Here is a 20,369-nt window from a genome sequence, read left to right as displayed (position 1 = left end):
ATGTTGCTTCCTCTGCTGCCTGACTGGAGTTGGAGGATGTAAGAAGCAGGGTGATCCCCAGAGAAAGAGAATGTGGGGTGCATGAGGAAGGGGTCAGGGAGGAGAGCCAGGTCCAATGGCTCCACCTTAACCTGAGAAGTATTGAAATTATCAAGAAGCAAAGAAAGCCTTGGCACCCTGTAGTCCATGACAAATGAAGCAACATGAACCACGTGACAAATCAGATGCCAGCAAAAAGTATGCTGTCTCCGGCCATCTCTTCAAACCTAAATCATCATCCCAAAGGCAAAGCGTCCATGATATTAAATAACCCAGTCTTAAAATGTCCAGTGTGAAGTTTGTTTGCTTTTTTGTTTTAAAGAAGCAGCTTTGTATTCTCAGGCTGTGTCTATATGCAATTGCTTTGATCATTTTCAGTGACACGGGCAGTCAATGCAATTGAACCAAATCAAATAAGAAGTGTCCTTGGTCAAACAACTTGTTGGACCTGAGTGGCGTACTTCTCTCAAAACGTTCACACAGGTGAAGATTGCAGCGTGACTGGCCGGCCAGTCAGGCAGTCCATCATTCAGTCAGGATATCTACACCTCCTATGGAAGAGTCCTCAGGGTACAGTGTGGCTCCAATGGAAACCTAATTTAAAGTGGTTACCAGATGACCAGCCTGAAGCTTCTCTGTCCAAAATACAGAGAACCTTGCGGCCGTGTCTTTAGTTTAACACGACTTTTGGCCGCTTTGATATCTCCTGGCAGGAAAAGTAAAAGTGAAAATTGTGCATATCCTGCTTTTGACATAATGAAGCATTTCATAAATTGAAAATCTTAGGATCCAATTATAAAGGCCAAATTGCTATTTTACTCACTCAGATAAATAGCTATGGTCTCCTTGATCTTGCCCTTTTTAATTTACCTTATCTCATGGATTCCTCACAATAACTCTATGGAAAGTATTTGTTCTAGTCAGGGATCTGTTGGTTGTGGTAACAGAAGCTCAATTCAGCTCAAGAAAACAGAAGAATGGGGGTTGGGGAGATGACTGTACAGTTATAACATAGTCTCACAGAATCTAGGAAAAGCTGACTGAACCATCAGGCTTCAGGACAGACTAAGTTGCCATCGTTCTGGGACCTGTCAGTCTCTCCTTGCACCCCACCTTCCTTGAGTCAAGTGCCCACCTTGGTCTCAGTAGCCTCCATTTGGAGGCAGGATCACATGGGTAAAGCAAGAGGTGCCCAATTATCAGGGGCTAAAGTGAAGGTCATATTGCTGAAGAAGAGGGCAGAAGCAAAGGATTACACCCAAACAATTTGAGTACAGCAATATGACATCCATTTGTCTCATTAAAAAAAAAAAAAAAAAAAAAAAAAACAGGCACAGAGGAGTCAGGAGGGTTTAGTTATATGGCTAGCAAATGGCTCAGGCCTTCCAAGACCATGGGTGTTGAATTCAGACAGGTTTAACTTGTAATTCTACAGCTTGCTTGCTGTTGGCTCCTGGGCAGGTTATTTAATCTTTGTGCTTCCATTTCCTTGCCATTAAAATGGGTTCATGTCAAAGGTTTGTTTTAGGATTCATTAAATGAGATAATTTATTTAACCCATCAAATTTAGGGCCTGGAATGTAGTAGTGCACACACAAACACACACACACACACACACACACACACACACACAATAGCTTTTCTCTCACCTCTGGAGTTGAAACTATGTCCTAAGCTGCATGACTGTTTTACCATTGAATTACACATGGTCTCCTGATGTTCTTCTTCCATGCCTATGTGCTGCCCCTCCCAAAGACTGCCAGCTTCCTGGGGACCATGTCTCATTTCTCTTGCGTCAGACACTGGGGCTGGCTGAGGACACTGGCAGTCTCTTCAAATTCTTGTGGAATTAAACTGGCTGAATTAGTTTGCATGTCACTTCTTTTCCTGGAAAATCCCCTGAGGACCATGTACCATCTTGGTTTTATTGAGTCTTTCTCAGGCTATCTACTCTGGGACACCAACCTATTTTTCCCTCTTTTTACTTCTCTCTTTCTTTCGTGCAGCTCCACCTGGAGGCCAGTGGCTTCAGTTTGTCACAAAGACAAATTTATTACAGCAAAAAAGTGCCCCCTACTCAAGAGCTGTTCAACTCCAGATGACTCCGAACGAAGAGAAGGGATTCTGAATTCTGCTTCTTGGGTATGTTATCATGGGATTTCTTTGTTGGTGGTGTGGAGCAGAGGGCAGGCAATCTTTACACCACATGGATAATTGAGTAGTGTTTAAAGTGGAGAAGTACTTTTAAAGCAAGTATTCAAATTATGAGAATATATCCAGTAGGAAGTGGGTAATTGCTTGTCCAGAGATGTCTTCACATTAGTCATCTCACAATCTCCTCTGAGTTATATGCAAAGTCTAGATATCAACAGAGTGCTTAAAAATCTCCCAGACAAGGTTCTGACTTTGAAGAAAGATACAGCATAAGGATACATTAAAGATAGATTTAGGAAAGGGAAGAAAACTCATATATAACAAACGCTATCATGTGTCTGCATTGAACTAGGCACTTTTCATGCAGTATTTCATTTTCCTAGCAATTTTGCAAGATTAGTAATATAATTCTAATTTCAGAGGTGAGAATTATAAAGTTTATTGCCATAGGCTATACAATTAGTAGGTGATACGCTGGGACCCAGCAAGAGGGCTGCAATAAGAAGATACCAAGTCAATCTCGCTTTCTCAAACTGTTCGTTTCCCTTTTTCATGCTTTAGGCAACACCACTTGACCGCTATGGACTGAGAGAGAAGACTGGTCATCAAGGTGACTGGGTGAATAGAACAGAAAGAAGGAATGGAGTTGTTTAGAAACCAAGCCACTGGGTTGGCCATCGTTCCAATGGAAAATTTTGCACTACAGGTTTGGAGCCATTGAAAGATCATTCTGATTAATGCAGAATGATTAGCACATAGGCTTTTGAATCAAATTGAACTGGGCTCTGCCCTTTATTATATGTCCTTGGGCAAGCTACTTAACCTTGCTAAGTCTCCATTTTCTTACTTGTTAAAAAGGAGGATAATATTAGTAACTACCTCATAAAACAATTGTGAAGATTAAATGCAATAGCTTGTATGAAGTGATCCTTGCTTAGCAGCCTGGTTCATAATAAATACTCCAGAAATGTTAGCTGCCATCAATAGTGCATAATTTTAAAGAAATGGGCATTTTTTTATTACTGGAATTGCTGCAAGGATGACAAATAGACATCCTTGCTTAATAAAGGGATGTGATTCATTTACAAATAGCAGCACACATTTGCATGTAGACAATAGTGTGATAATATTCTTAAATATAGTTTGTTCAGTTTGCTCTTCTAAGAATATAAAAACATACTGCTTGCCGTTGATCCTGAACACCTCCCCCCGTTACTTGTTTACATTGTTAAATTGCTTAGCAATCTCTCTTTTAGGCTCGACTAGAGACATACAATTTCAATCAAGAGCAGGACAAAATACCACAAAACTTAAATAAATATACTACTACCACATTAAAGATAAAACATAAAAATCACGTTTATTTTTCATCACATTTCTTTTATCTTCTCATGACTTTGACTTTCTGCAAATTCAAATGTTTTTCCTTCCCCATATAAGAGGTGAAGTTTGGCTACAGTAGCTCAGTGTGTGAGTGGAAGGGTGAGGAGCATCTCGGGAAGGGATGGGTCTCTCTGCTCTCAGTTCCAGAATCCCATCTTGTCATTAATCTCGTACTTTTTCTTCCCTTACTTTGGCACTCTGGACTAGCTCAACAATCATAGAGGGGACAAAAGGGACAGTGATCAACTTTCCCTCTAGAAAAGGATCGAAACATTTCCTTTTTATGTTTTCAAAGGACAGGAGCCCCGTCTTGTCTCATTTACTCTGTTGAGTGGAGTAATTCATGAGCCCACATCACCTAGTCCTGAAATTCCTTCAACTACCAATGTACCCCTGCCAGTAATATTCTCAGTTTTCTAATGACAGACTTTCTTACCCTCTATATTACCATCCTATCTGCCTCATCTGTAACTTTCTCCAGAGGAGCTCTCATCATTGGCAAATTATTTTAAACCCTGTTTTCAAACCAGGTAGAACAACAACAACAACAATAATAATAAGCAAATGTTAGTTGTAATAATTGACTCAAAAGACCTAAGTCTGTTTTCCAGCATTTCTGAGGGTAGGTCACTTCTGAACTCCAGAATTGGAGAAAAAACTTCAGAATTGCTCTCTATTTCAGGTACAGCCTTCCATAATATCTTCTCTCTTCTTCTCTTTCTCTGCACCCTGTCCTCTTGAATAATAGATGGGATCAGAAGACCTCCCTCAAGGTTTACCTCAGGTCCAATTTCTAGCCTTGTCAGTTTGTTTGTTTGTTGCCTTGAATACATCACTTTACAATTCTGAGCATATGCCAAAGTCTGTTCAAGCTCCAAAATTTCTGCCCCTTATACATCTGAGAGAGACTTTCATTTCTAGATAGGAACTAGATGGTCACAGCAGGCTAACACACACGTGCTGCAATAAGAAAAAAAAGAAAAAAAAAAAAACAGGTAAATTGAAAGCGTCATTAAAGACACTACCTTGTTGGAAGCAACAGGAACTAGATAAACTTAAATTCCTACAGGAGCTTATAATCACCAGCTGTTTGCTTCCCAATTTGTTCATTGCAGGTAAAGGCTGAAGATGAGATTTGGGCCAAAGAGAAGAACTTTACTGGGCAAATCAGAAATCAGCAGAAGTTTGGTGAATGAATGGGATTGGCATAACAGATGGGAAAATAGAAGAGTGCAAAATGCAAGGCTCATTTCCATATGTTTTGGAATGGTGGGGAAGTCTCAAAGGGGCAGAACCAGAAAGAGAAAAAAAAAAATCTACTGTAGTCTGCAGTGCTTGAGAAACGATGTCTTGTTAGAAATATGGGTTTACAATCAATTCCCAATAATTTTTCCTCATAAACCATTTGCCAGATTTGAACCTTTGTGGCATAGATGTCTAAGATATAGGCTCTAAATCTCTGAAGAGTAGACTATTTAGAACTGTGGAGACAGGTAGCTCCTAGGCTTCCCATCAAAAGCCCAAAATTGACCTCTGCAAAATCAAGGACAAACAAAAGGTGAACTGGGATTTGCTAAAAACTGCAACTCAACCTCCTCTCCAGCACAATCTCTGCCTGTCTGCCCAGCAGAGGATAGGAGGAACCCTTGCTGGTAGACATTTCATCTGAACATTTTCTTTTGTTGTTGTCGTTATGTTGTTTTGTTTGGGGTTATTTTTAATACCCAATATCTGTAAGATAACTAAAAATTACTAACAAGAAAAGAAAATTGAAGGTTTGATTTGTAATCAAGAGAAAAAAAATCAAACAATAGAAGCAGACTCACAAATATAAAAATTAGCAGAAAATGACTTTAAAACAATAGAGATTATTATGTTAATGGATACAAAGGAACTAGATACGTGTTAAATGTTAAGAGTTTCAAAGAGAATAAAAATGGCTAACAAAGCCATATGGGTATTATAGAATTTGGAAAATATAATACCTAAACTTAGGAACTTATTGCATGAATTTAATAGCATGTGGGACATAGCATATTTAACTCAAAGACAAGATCAGTTTTTAAAAATGCCCAAATTGAAACACAAATGTGAGAACAAAGATAGAATAGAAAGAATGGAATAAAACATTACCGACATTGAATACACAGTCAAAAAATCTAATACTTGCATAACCAAAGTGCCAGAATGAGAGAAAAGAGGGACTAAAGAAGAAGAAATTGTTGCAGAGAAAACAAATTCGCCAAAACAAATCGAGGATATCAACCCACAGATCCAAGAACAGAGGATATCAAGAAGAATAAAAACAATGAAAACCCCATTTAGGCACATAATATTCAAAGTGCTAAAAATTAAAGACAAAGAAAAAATATGAAACAAATCAAAGCAGAGGTGGAGGAAGGGGGACACATTACTTTCAAAGTAACAACAAAACTGACGGTTGATTTTTCAGTAGAAACTATGGAAGCCAGAAGACAATGTCTTAACATCTTTAAATAGCTGAAAGAAAAATATTGCCAACTTAGAATTTTATACCAAGTAAAAATATACTCAAAAGTTAAGTCAAAATAAATATACTTTCAGACAAATAAACCTTGAGAGAGTTTAAACTTTTTTTCACTTTTGTGTTTCAGTTCAGGCATTTTTTAAAAATGATCTTGTCTTTGAGTTAAATATGTTGTGTCCCATATGCTCTTAAACCCATCCAATGAGCTCCCAAGTTTATAGTCTCTAGAGAATGGCACTCTAAGTTTTACTCAAGGAAATGTTTCAGGCTGAAGGAAAATAATCCCAGGTGGAAATATTAAACTCTAGGAAAGAACAAAGAGCACAGTAAAGGAAAAGTATGTGTGTAAATATTAAAAGAATATTGACTTTTTAAAACAAAAATAAGGAAAGACTTGGAGGAACATAACAGTGTGGGAATGAAACTAACAATATCACAAACAAACTGGAGGGCCTTGATGAGGTTAAACTGTGGCAAGCTTTTTGCAATACTTGTGAAGTGTAAAATATGAATTTAAAATATATATTGAGAAGCTAGGAAGGCACATTAATTTCTTGTATAAGAGCTAATAATGTCAGGAATATATAACTAATAGAGGAGATAAATGGAATGAATACAATACACTTAATTGAAAACCAAGTAGAGAAGGAGGAATAAAGGAACGAAGAACAGATGGGATAAATAGAAAAAAAAATAGCAAGTAGGTAGAATTAAAGCAACTCTTTCAGTCATTATATAAGTAAGTACACTAAGCACTGCAAAAAGAAAGATATAGTAGATATTTTAAAAATAGAAGACTCAATTATAGGTTCTTTATAAGAAATATATTTTGAAGTTTAGCATTCTTATCTGAGAAGCAATGAGCCATAGCTTCAGAGATGAAGCACTCTGGGTTTGAATTTATCTTCTAATTATTAACTGTTCAAACTTTAGTTACATAACTTCTCTGAGTTTTAGTTTCCTCATCTAAAATAAAAGAACAATAATATGTATCTAATAGGGTTGATGTGTGAATGAAATAAAATTAATGAGAAAATCTAGGACAGTGACTGGTAGACCCTTAATAAATGATAGATATTATTTTTACTCTCAGCACTGACACCCCCCCCATCCCAGTCTCTCTTAGGGAGGCACTTTTACATTTTGGTTAATAGCCAGGGTGATAGAATTACATTACTTGACTTTTAATTCCAGCTCTATCAGTTATTAGCCACGCAACCTTGAGTAAGGTGTTAAAACTCCCTACATCTTGGTTTTCCCACTTGTAAAATGGGTACTTCTCAGAATTATGAAAGTAAAATGAGGTTCTCTGTTAAGACACTTAGTACATTTCCTGGAACATAATGAGTACTCTCTACATGGCAGCCAGAGTAACTATTAAAACATAAGTCAGGGCCAGGTGCGGTGGCCCACGCTTGTAATCCCAGCACTTTGGGAGGCTGAAGCAGGCAGATCACCTGAGGTCAGGAGTTCGAGACCAGCCTGGCCAATGTGGTAAAACCTCGTCTCTACTAAAAATGCAAAAATTAGCTGGGCGTGGTGGTAGGCACCTGTAATCCCAGCTACTCAGGAGGCTGAGGCAGGAGAATTGCTTGAACCTGGGAGGCAGAGGTTGCAGTGAGCTGAGATCACACCATTGCACTCTAGCGTGGGCAACAAGAGTGAAACTCTGTCTCATAAATAAATAAATAAGTAAATAAATAAATAAAGTCAGATCATGTCAATCATTTGTTCAAAAGTTTCTATTGTTCCATTGTACTAAAGTTTCTAAAGTTCCATTGTACTTAGAGGAAAAGCCAAAATCTTTATACCTACCTTCAAGGTACTTCAAGATCTATTGCCCCTTTGAACTCATGTCCTAGTTACCTCTCTGTGCTCATGTAACTAGTCACCCCCTTGCTTACTCCAGTTACTTTAGACATACTGGCCTCCTTGCACTTCCTTCAGATTCATGGCAAGTCTCAGGGTCATTGCCCTTAAAGATTTCATTAAGGTTCTTCCCTCTGTGACCACCCACATCTGCCACTCACATCAACATAGCTTGCTGCTTTACCACTGTTTGGTCTTGGCTCAAATGTATTATTCAGAGAGGGCATACAAGACTATCCTAAGTAAAACTGTATCTCACTGCCCCACCAACTCCACTTCCCGATCTTACTTGCTTGGTTTATTTTTCTGCTTAGGAGAAATCAACAGTTAACATTCTTTTCCATGATAATTATGTGTGAGTTTACTGTATGCCATCTTCCATAACAGTGTAAAGGCATAAGGGCAGGGATTTTTGTCTCTGATCACTGTTATAGCCCCTAGCACTTTGATGACTACCTGGTAGATAGTAGGTACTCAAGAAGTATTTATTAAATCAAAGAATTTCAAAGGTAGTCACCGTTATTATTTATTTCTTTGGTCATTTCTTCCTTCTTTAGTAACCATTGGAGATACTGGACCATAACTGAATTCAAAACATAGCTAAACCTAGCAGTCACTTCCTCAAGGACTCCCCTTCTGAATTCTCTGACCATGTCCATTCCTCCTGTTTTACCCACTCACAGCATTGATCTCTGTTTTGTGATTCTTTGGTTTAAGTCTTTCTTTTCCACTAGACCCGTATCAGTAGAGACCTCATTTATTTTTGCTTGCCTCTCTATTCCCAAACTTTGTACAGTGTGCTTGGCACATAAAATGAATGCAACAATGAATGAATGATCAATATGGGCTCTCATTCTTTTTGCTGATAATAAAACTAATTTTGCACATTGTTTGTCCTCCCTGGCTATGCTATGTTTAGTGTTTGTTTGTGGATGATAAACTTTCCTCATTAACACTGCACTGTATGACTTAAGCTAAGCTGTGTGCTGGTAGGTATTCACAACTGTTTCTCTTTGGTTTGTGTTCAGAGTAAAAGTTAGAAGAGCAATAGGTTGCTAGTTAGCAAAAAATCCATTTACTATTGCTCATGTTTGTGAAAATATCCAATTAATATTATGCATTAAAATTTCACAATAAGGATGACCCTGGAGATCAGACTAGTAAGAAAAAAAACAAAGTGAAGATAGAAGCATTCCTCTTTGTAGGAACAGGAAGATTATGGCAACTGTAGCATGGCCAAGAGAAAGGAATGGTTATTTATTGGAAGGCTGTCATACCAGATTCCATTCAAAGTACTTTGCATTTATGATCCCATTTGCACTAAGCCATATTGGCAAATGTGGAAATGTGTGCATGTGTTTTCATGTGTGCATATTGTGGGTGTTTGAAAGTAGCAGGCGCTATCCCTGTCTCTGCTTTATATTAGCTATGCAATCTTGAGCAGGTCAATTAATGCCCCTGAGCTTCTGCTTATACATACCAGCTAGGAGATCAAATAAAATAATAGATTTGAATAGTCTTTGAAAATATCGAGAACAAGTGTGTGTGTGTCCATGTGTATGTGTGTGTGATGTTACAGGGGTCAAAGCAACAACCTGTTCCTTTGGATACATAATAATTTTGCATGTCCCCAGGTGAAAGGTTAAACTTGGTGTAAAGTCATATTGTATCATCTTATTACCCATTTACTTATTGCAACTCAGTCCAGAAAATATATTAAACACCTGTAATGTGCCAGACTCCATAAGGACATGGAGAATAAAATGAACTAAATATGATCCTGCCTCGTAGAGTTCACACGTGAAAGGAGGAAGCATATGGGCATAAAAATAACTATAAAACTCATGGCAGAGTATACAGAATGCTATTAGTGGCATTTTACAAACAAGACACTAGGAAATCACACTCAATAATTTATTAAATCAATGCTTACTGATTACTAACTATGGGCCAGGCATTATTCTAGAACCCAGAGAGATCACGGTGTACGAGAAAGACAAGGAGCCTGTTTTCATGGGGCTTACATTCTGGTGTGTGGAGACAGAGAACACCCTGATAATGCCATGGATAAATAAAATAATTTCAATTAATTACTGTGTTGAAATAGAATATGGTAATGTGATAATGAGTTCAGTTGAGGGGTGGGATAGAAGGTGGTCAGCTCTGATACCTGAGCTGAGGCTGGAATAAGAATGAAGTAGATTTGTGAAGAATTTATGAAGATCTTCCACACTGAATGAACAGCAAGAGCTGGGATTAGGAGACAAAAATGAGCTTGTGGGGCTTTAGATCTGAAAGAAGGGATATGTAAAAGCGTGCTGTGACAAGTGAGAAAGTGATATGAGATGAGGAGCGATGAGCGAGGGTGGATGGGGCAGATGGCACATTACATTTTGGCTATGGTGAAGAATTTGGGGTTTAATCAGGGTGCCATGGGAAGCCACTGAAGGTTCTAAAAAGAGAAGAGATAGGATTTGATTTCCATTTTAAAAGAGCAATCTGGTTGCTATGTGGCAAGTGAGGACTGCAGTGGGGAGACAATGAATTCAGGAAAACCAGACAAGAGGCTATTTTTGTAATTCAGGTGAATGATGATGAAGGGTGACCTGTAACTAAACTAGGAACAGTCTAGGTGGTGAGAAAGAGACAGATGCAGGATATATTTTGGAGGTAAGCCAACAAGAGTTGGAAGAAGAGGAGAAAGGTTGTTTCTAAATAAAGAATGCTTCCGTTTCTATCTTTAGTTCAGAAGCCTTTTATGTCAAACAATATAGCAGCTAATAAATTGATTCTATAAATATATCTAATGTACATTTAAGCTAATATTAAATTTCTTTGGGTCTTCAGAGTTTGTATTGTAAAAATAGCACAAAATAAAAATGCTTAATAAAGAAAGTTGTAAAATACAGAAAAGCAAAATTCTTAGATAAAAATATATATTATAAAATACGCTACATACATATCTAAGATGAGAATGCCTATTTTTTCCCTTAGAAATGTGATTTGATCTCATATTTGGGGGCGGGAGGGGCATGCTGCTGTGCTGTACCAGGTTTTGCCTCTTTTTCTGCAGCATTTTTCAAAAACTGAAAACAATTTAACAATGTTATCACAAACGTGGACATTTATTTCATCAAATATGAGATGTGACTTCCACCATTGGGGCAAACGGACCTGGAAACGCCGAGATGTCCCAGGAAGTCTGGAGCTGATGGAGCCCGCGTCCATCTCACCAAGACCTTAAATACAATGCACGGTCCCTGCTGCAAATCCATTCCCATCCGTGCTTTGAGACGGAAGGAGGGAAATTGCAACTATTTACAGCAACCACCATCTGAGCAAGGACTGAGTCATGCAGTACCTCGGGAAAGCTAGGTTGGAAACCCTTGTCAACATGCAGTCAAGTCTATGGTTAGAACTGGCCAGAGTGCGCCCTGCATCTGCGGGAGGGTCCCGGGGCCGTCTCGAATTTGTTTTTTGTTTGTTTGTTTGTTTGTTTGTCTGTTGTTTGTTTTTTAGCCCTCTCTCTAAGGGCTAAGGATTCCATCGAGGTAAGGAATGGGCGGGAACGAGTCCTGAGCTGGCGCGCCGGGGGAGCGGCTGGGAGCAGCGGGGCCACCGCTCGGCGGTGTGGATCCTCCCCCTGCCCGCCCAGAGCCGACCCGGGGCTGGATGAAGTCCGGGGCAGCCTGCAAGGCTGCAGTGTGGCACGCACCAGCTCCCGGCGGCGTCCTCTCCCCCGCCGCGCGCAGTAATGGATCTCTGCGTCCTAAAAGAGGAAGATAATGCCGGGGTTAGCTTATAAATAGATGGTTGCATGCTCTCCCTGCGAAGCATTGATTGAGGCCGCTAAGCTGACTATTGATCTAATTTTAACTTACATGTTCGCACGCACCCTCCCCGCCTCCCTGTCGCGGCTCGGCGGAGCGCGGGGCACGCTGTCTCTCGCGGCCGCCAGAGGGCGGGCCACTAGTCCTCCCGCCACCCTGCCCGTCTGGCCTCTCTGTTTACGCAGACGTACAATGCTGGCCTTTATTGGGTTTGAAAAAATAGGAGTTTGATTTTCCTGCACCGGGATGACCTCATCACTCATGAAAGTCGGAGGAAAGCGGGGAATCGGATGACAGGCAGCCGAGAAAATAAAGCTTGCATTTCACCTCCGCCTACTTCACCACCTACACAGAGCACTCGGGATGTGCTCCTCGTTTTAAAACCACCTTGCTGAAGCCGGGAAGTGGGGGAGGGCAGTAGGAGTGGAATGTTAAATTCTTCTTGGTACTCTGGCACTCGGTGTGCAGCGGCTTCTGTTTAGAAGGTTAATGTCACCTACTCTCTGCCTACAGAGCCTCTTGTAAGGGCGCTCTCCTGAACTGTCACTAAATGCCAGTGCAACAATTTTATTGTTGACTTGACTAACATATTACTAATTATTTCTAGGCAGAATTCATCTTGCCAAAGTTTAAGCAATGGTCATCAGCAATTTTATACTGCTGGCTTGTAAATTTCGAATCCGCTTATGGCCTCAAATGAGTAAGGTAGGGAATTAAAATCTATCATAGTTTTGCTTGCCGCCTTTTGGAACCACAGCACATCAGGATGGGGGTATAGGGTAAAATAAATGAGAGGGAAAGGGAGACAGAAGACAAAGAAAGATGCCTCCCCTGAAATTCCCCAGCCCTAGAACTCAGCACGTGAACAAACTTTCCTCTGGGATTGAGTGAAACATGTTAATAGGAGTCAATGTTTATCAGACACTTGCTGTGTCCCAGACATTGTACTAACTGTTTTATATTTGTTACTTCTTTAAATTCTCAAGACAACCTATCAGTTAGATTCTATTATTATCCATATTTTAGAGTTGAAAAAAACTGAGGCTAGTTGCACAAAGTCGATCAGCTAGACAGGGACAGAACCAAGATTCAAACCTCTGTAGGGGTTGACCCAGAGACTTGCTCCACATCACCATGTTGGGTGTCTTGACGACATGCCTACCCTTGGCAAAGTCTTAAACTCTCTGCATCTCTAAGCAAAGGAGGGTGCGTGTGAAGAGTGATGGCCACTTTCAAATAAGGCCTATCTAGGCCAAAATGGAAAAGCTCTTCATAGGGAGAGCTCTTGCAAAAGTGAAAAACTTACAAAAAAATGATCCTCTGCAGTGTTGCTCCTGATAATAGCTTATAGGATGGAAATAAAGTAACCAGAAGAAAGAAACTTTTATTAAGGGGCCCTCACCTGTCTATTCATTCCACAAAGATTTGTGTGCAGTGAACTGGCCATTGTGGTGGTCACTGAAGTCTCGTGATGAAGAAGACAGAAGTGCTCTATCCCCTCATGGAACCTCATGAGAGAAAGGGGTTATAACTAAGTGAACAATCAAACACATAATTATAAACAACATGGGTAAGGGTTAGCCGGATCCAGGATGGGCCTGAGCATAATATGGAGAGATAGGAGGAAGCCTTGAGGAGAAAGTGGTGTTGGGGAATGAGTGGGAGAGGAGGCTGGAGAGTTCATGTGGTATCTGATAAACTAGAGTAAAGATCTGCAACATCATCTTAAGTACAATGGGAATACCCCCTTAAGAGATTCAAGAATGAAAATGAAGTGATCCGATTTGTATTTTAGAAAGATGGCTGTGTTTGCAGTGGGAAGAATGGATAGAAGGTGGGATGATGGAGGGAGTGTGGAGAGACTTCAGGAAGTTTGTGCACTACCTCAGTGAGGGTTGATAGGGGTTTAAACAAGGCCTGCCATAGTGGAAATTGAGAGAAGTGGATAAGCTGTTTGCAGTTTGGTGATGGATTGTACAGGATGGCTGATGGATAGAGAGGTCAAGGATCTCTCCCAGTTTCTGGCTTGAGTCACTGGATTGAATGAGGCATCATTTACTAATCCAGATGACACGAAAAGAGGAGCAAGTTGGGGAACCCTTGGTTTGGGCCTTTCCTATTTGAAGAGTGAATGCTGCTGACCATTCAGACAGAAAAGAGACTTCAAAAGTAAGCTTTGAGTGACTTATTGATACGGACAGGAGACAGGGAAATACTGGGTAGAAGAGGGTGGTTCCCCAGCAAAGACCCCACCCTCAAGCCTGGATACCCACAGCCCTAAATGAGGACAGGCATTCTTGTTTTTGTTCCCAAAAAGTTGCCTTTTGGCCCACCACACCCCCTAACCTGTACCCATATAAACCCGAAACCCCAGGCTTCAGAGGCAGACTAGGAGACGAGGAGACACACAGATGAACGGCGGAATGGCGCAGCAGAGAAAGAGAGAAGAGAAGGAGCAGCTGAAGGCTGAGAGGAGTTTGGCTGGGGAAAGTCGGAGAGGAGTTTGGCAACTGGATGGCCAAACTCCAGGGTAAGATCATCTTCCCACTCCCTCGCCGCTTTCAGCTCCCCATCCATCCTGCTGAGAGCCACCTCTACCACTCAATAAAACCCCTACATTCATCCTTCCAGTCTGTGTGTGATCCAATTCTTTTGGGATGACCGGGTACCAAGGGGCCAATGAACTTGTTAACACTTAAACCACCTGTGGATGGCAGAGCTAAAAGAGCATTGTAACACTGGGGTCGCAGGCAGCCACCCCTATACGCTGCTGTGGGGTCGGAGCCCAAAAGTGCTCGCCCCAATTCCTGCACCTGCCTGTCTGCATGCTCCCCCTCCTGTAAGGGGCTTGAGCCCGTGGAGATCGAACAGAGAGTTGTACCCCTTGTCACACACCCTGCAACGGGGGCCAGAGAACTCTCCCATCTCATTATCATTTCTTTGTTGAAGTGACCTGTTTATCGTCGTTGTTATCATTGCCCCCACTGTCAAGAAGGTCAGCTTTAGTACTGCTATGTGTGAGGTGGAAGAAGAAAACAAGAAAGCTGTGGTATATGTACTTGCTTTTTGATATGGTTTGGATCTATGTCCTCACCCAAATCGCATGTTCAGTTGTAATCCCCAATATTGGAAATGGGGCCTGGTAGGAGGTGATGGGATCATGGGGACAGAGTTCTCATGAATGGTTTAGCACCAGCCCCCCTAGAACTGTTCTCCGGATCCTGAGTGAGTGACTTATTGTGAGATCTGGTTGTTTAAAAATGTGTAGCACCTCCTCCCGACACTTGGTCCTGCTCCTACCATGTAAGATGCCTGCTCCGGCTTTGCTGTCTACCATGAGTAAAAGCTTCCTGAGGCCTCCCCAGAAGCAGGTGCAGCACCATGCTTCCTGTACAGCCTGTGGAACCGTGAACCAATTAAATCTCTTTTCTTTATAAATTACCCAGTTTCAGGTATTTCTCTATAGTAGTGTGAGAAAGGACTAATATATTTTTGTTACAAAACCTGGAGTCTGTGGCCGCCAAACTGAAAAAACCAACAAGCAGCAACTCTTTATTTGTGTATCACTTGCGGGACCAGTAAGGGCACTGTGGTTTATAGCCATACATATGAGGAGAATTACAGAGAATTATCATTGGAAAGGATCTCATTACACTCATTAGGAAACCAAAGACCCAGAGATGAAGTGATTTGTCCAGGGTCACACAGCAAGCATGTAAGTGAACAAAAGCAGGGGTCAGCAGACAGGTCTCCGGTTCTTTCTTATGCTACCCTGCCTCTCAAGGGTTAAGACTTTCTCTGTTAGACACATATGCCTTATTCATAAGGAGAGGATGCCAGGCTATTATTAAACCTGGGAATACACTTTCATTCAAACTCTGAGTAACGCAAGTGTCTAGACAATACATTCTCCCCACCATTCTGCAATTCTCCAGGACAAGAACCCCAACTTCCCTTAGCATAGCTTGGCATTTGGCTAGACCCGAAGTCATCTAGCTTCTGGCAACAGATCATTCTCCAGGCAGTGGGTATGGACAGATTGTTTTCTTCCTCAGCTACAGTAGGATGTGCTCTTGCCTGTGGGAGCCTGCCAATAATAAAGGAAGAGTTGATCACCTGCTATGCATCAGACCCTTTACCTACTGAGCTCTCCTAAGTTATCATAAAGACTGGCTGGTCCTTTCCTTCTTCCTCATTCCTTTGAAAATTTTCGAATTGGAGTGGAACTAGAAATCATTATCCTGTACGAAAGAAGCATCTCTGCTTTAGAGTCATGGCAATGTCTGTTTCTTCTTCCTGATATGTGTAGAAACATGAGATGAAATCAGTTGTCCCACAACTTTGACTTATTAAGAGTGAAAACATGATTAAATTTTGCCACTACCAAGGTAAATCCAGAAAGATAAAAATGGTTTAAGTCTATTTATCCATCACACTCTTTTGAAATAAGGTTTTCTACAACTATGATTTGTGGAGGTTATGGATCTTGGATGTTAGATATCAACAGTCCTATTTCCCCAAATTCATTAATTTATTTTTGTCTCTTCAAGTAGTAAATACCACTGTTCATTCATTCATGATTCTTCTGAAATATTTCATTTCTAGAATTATCACCCTCTCTTTCTTCTATAACAAGGACAGTAATATTTAATGGCAGTAGTTTTCCAAAGAAGGATACATTCTGTGCTATGATTTACAGAAAAGCATCTGATGGCATTTCACAGCAGAGATTTGCATTTATACACAGAAAACAGTCATAACAGTTTTTAAATAAAAAACTGTAAGAACAATGGCACAGAGAGATAGTTAGGAGTCATTCCTGCAGTGTAGAATTCAATCACTGAGGACGGTCCATAATTTAATCAAAATACTTAAATGCAATTCTTCCCACATTGTCCATGGGAAGTTTAATATTTTTGTTTATACTTTTCTGCATTTAAAGGTTTCTATAATGCAAATATGTTACTTTTATCAAGAGAAAAAAAGCAAAACCATTTTTTAAAATGTATTCCACGTTGGAATGATCACCTCAAAATTTAGAGGATTATTGAGTAAAAGGTAGATGTTCCTTTGATATTAATCCCCAACAAAAGCCATTTGGGGCAAGATGCCTGCAAAAGCAGGGAGGGTCTGCCATATAAATCAAGCTTGTCCAATCTGCAGTCCAAGAGCCACACGCGGCCCAGGATGGCTTTGAATACGGCTCAACACTAATTTGTAAACTTTCTTAAAACATTATGAGATCTTTTTGTGATTTTTTTAAAACTTCATCGGCTATCATTAGTGTTAGTGTATTTTATATGTGGCTCAAGACAATTCTTCTTCTTCCAATGTGGTTCAAGGAAGTCAAAAGATCGGACACCCCTGAAAACCATAGGAAGAGTTTAAGAGTTGGAAATACTCTTGATGAGGCTGCCCTTAAATGGAAAAAACATGTTTATTCTTTGATGTTGGAGAATAACAGTGATTTACCATTTATATATCAAGATATACCAAAATGACACTGCTTTGAGTTATTTCTCCAGAAGAGACTAGGCTGGTGCTGGCCCGGAACATAGGCATTAAATTGGAAGATGTCTATCTGGGATTAGGTGTCCAGTTTCTAACTATAAAATACCATCAGTTAACTATTCTATTAGTTTTATAGTCCTTAACCTTGACCTCATTAGCCGACAGTGGCCCTAACTGCTCACTAGCATGCAAGAATGTAGTTAACATAAGGTGCAAAGACTAATGAAGAAAAAGGACAATTTAACAGTGTAAGAGACCTTTCCCAACCAGTCAATGGGCAAGGGATGGCAATTGCTTTCTGGAAATTGTAAGCAGATGAATTATTAAGAACAACTCTCTAAATAAGCAAACAGAAGCATTTTTTTTTTTCTGCTTTTCATGCTGCTTATCTGGCCTTGGCAAGCTGTTCATTGATGAGAAAACATTTCTTTAACAACAAAGATTTTAGGAGGTTCCATTATTTTCATGGCCATCTTGATAGCCTTTGACAGGCTGAAACACAAACATATAAAGTTGGTGCTTTCATCATCTCTCCCCGCTGGGCACACATAGTTCTTTTTTTTTTTTTTTTTTTTAGGGAACTAAATTTGGCTTCCTGATGCTAATTGAGGAAAGAAGGCTGGGCTGGGAATGAAAATGTCTAATTTTTTTCCAGTTGCATTGAGGCAGAAACACCTTTTCCTACTCTTCAGTTGTTTTCATTGTTTCCTCCCCTTTTATTCCTTCCATTTGGAGTTGTAGTTCTCCATGCTTTTCCTGCAGAGACCCACACATGCATGTGCCAGCCACTCCCCGGGTGCAGAGGCAGGATAGGTTGCAGGCTGGTAACCCTCCTCCACAACTTTGCGAAGGCTTCACCCACTTCTCTCCTACTCTGAGAGCACATGGGAATGTGTGGGAGTGAGGTGACCTTAGGCAAGGATAATCTCACATCCACTCCAATTTACATGAAAAGTGCTCCATTTGCAAACTTCAGAACTTAATCATTTATAACAAATTACTTGTGGCAAACTCTACAACTGACTGGGGCGGTATGTGACAGTGCTGTGCTTGGGAATGAGAACTGTAATATAGTCCCATTTTCATGACAGAGTGTGGGACAGGGTCTATAGAATTTTGCCACAGTGGGTCCCAAGACCATCCAACCACAGGATTTCATATTCAGAGCACAAGTGTCTTTGGCAGCGGTGAGTCGGTGTTTAGTCTGTGTAAGAGAAAGATCTTAATTATTTAAGATCTGATGCAAATTAAAAGAATCACCATGTAGAGAAATACTGAAAGAATCCAGATAAGAATGATACATATTAATACTGAAAAGCTACATTGATCAAGGCACTTACCCTTTTGGTAACTCAGTTTCCTCTCCTTTAAACTGTCAAGGGTAATAGTACTTACTTCATAGGATTGTTAATATCTGTAAAGTACTGTGAATGTTACTTGCATACAGTAAGTTCTTTGTAAAGGTTAACTCCATTATTATTACTTTCATTACACCCACATGGCCATTTCTGTGGCTAAACTGAGGATGAAAAACATTGCTAGTGTTGCTAATTTTACTAGTTCTAAACTCACCCTAATTATAACATAATAATGAAAGAAAGATGGATATATGGGCATCCTTTAGCCAGTTCAATTTATTGTTGAGTAAGAACGAGATACAGATAAATAGAAAATTCGCCTTTAAAATTATTTCTAGTGGCAGTATAAATCGACACAAACCTTCTAAAGGGTGTTAAGAGCCTTAAAATACAAATATCCCATGCACAAGCAATTCCTTAACTGTGAATTTATCTTATGGGCACAATCAGAGATGTGTGAAAAGATACATGTGTAAGATTCTTCATCAAACTTATTTATAATACTGAAAAAACGGAACAGCCTTAATGTTTAACAATAAGCTACCATTTAAATAAAGCACGTACATTCATGTGGTAGAACGCTGCACAGACATTAAAAACCATGTTGTAGAAGACTATATATTGACATGGACAAATGTTCACAATATATAACCCAGTGAAAATAGCAGGTTGCAAAGGAGTGTATCATAACAATCCTATTTGAATGTAAGTGTAACAGTTGGACTGAAGTAGATACATGCAAATTTTTTTAATGAAGCTTGCTATATTCTCAAAACTTCTTTGAACCTTAAAATCTACCCAGAGCATATGTCTTATTTTTTGCCCTATTTTTGTTTAAATGTTAGACTAGTCCACTGATTTTTGTAATCTATTCTTGTTGTTAAAGTCTTCGGCTTTCTCTGTTGACAATTCTGTCAAAATTCAATATCTTTAGCTGTCCTTACTCATAGGTACAAGCTTTCTCTCCCTGAACTAACACTGTCTATCCCAGCTTCACCGACTCCAACCCCAGCAGGGAGGAGAGAGAAATCCTCTTCCTGTGCCTGGGAGCAGCAGCCTCAGTAGTAGGAGGTCCTGTGTCCTGATCTGGTGGCACTTTATTCCGTGGCATCTGCTATCTTGCTGTAGCTGTACGCATGGTTTCCTGAGGCTATGTTCGGCTACATGCCAGCTCCCTCATGGGACTCTTTTGCCCTAGAGGGGCAGCTGTGTGTCCCTTCGGCCCCCACTCAAGTTGCTGTACACCTGTGACCTCTCTACAAAGTTCTGTGCTTCCAGTAGACATCGGGTCCTCTTCTGTGCCTTATGAAAGTCGCAGAGAACAGGGGAAGGTATGTTGGCTTCCTCCTTCCTCCTTCCTCTTCCAGGCACACTAAAGGATCTCTTCAAGCCACAGTGGCACACATTATGCCATCAAGACTTCTACCTTCTGAAATTGCATGGAGCAGGAACCTTCACTCTCAAAGAGACACATGTCAAACAGCTCTCTTACTTTCTGGGGATGTGGTGGGAGGAGTGGGATGGCATGGGATGGTGGAAGGACCATGGAGCAGCGAAAGACAGTTTGTCATCCCTGAAGGATCCCAGAGAGCCATCCTCAGAATCCCTTCAAGTACTCCCTCTATTTTTTTTTAACAAATCAACTATATTAAATTGTATTACATAAGATGAAATGCACCATTATAAATGCACAGTTTGATGAGCATTAACAAATGCATA

At 40.3% G+C, this 20,369-nt stretch overlaps 1 protein-coding gene across 4 annotated transcripts in view; it reads right to left on the bottom strand.

The window, feature by feature from the left end:
- Positions 1-10,690: 10,690 nt before the first annotated feature.
- LOC119625837 (uncharacterized) overlaps positions 10,691-20,369 on the bottom strand; it is a 42,116-nt gene continuing 32,437 nt past the window's right edge. For 2 of the 4 annotated variants that reach the window (XR_012090489.1, XR_012090488.1), the window contains exon 2: positions 12,878-15,868. Coding sequence is in view for 2 of the 4 variants with exons in the window: in XM_073009611.1 (XP_072865712.1) it covers positions 11,486-11,720; positions 11,833-12,044 (447 nt within the window). In the remaining 2 variants the exon portion in view is untranslated. Of the gene's footprint in view, positions 11,721-11,832; positions 12,729-12,877; positions 15,869-20,369 lie in introns of those variants that run through there. The other 2 variants (XM_038003279.2, XM_073009611.1) reach the window with 2 other exon arrangements.

This window comes from Chlorocebus sabaeus, chromosome 22 (assembly GCF_047675955.1).
Source record: "Chlorocebus sabaeus isolate Y175 chromosome 22, mChlSab1.0.hap1, whole genome shotgun sequence".
NCBI lineage: Eukaryota > Metazoa > Chordata > Mammalia > Primates > Cercopithecidae > Chlorocebus > Chlorocebus sabaeus.
Note: the sequence above shows the minus strand (reverse complement) of the source record. Positions and strands in the feature narration are given on the sequence as shown.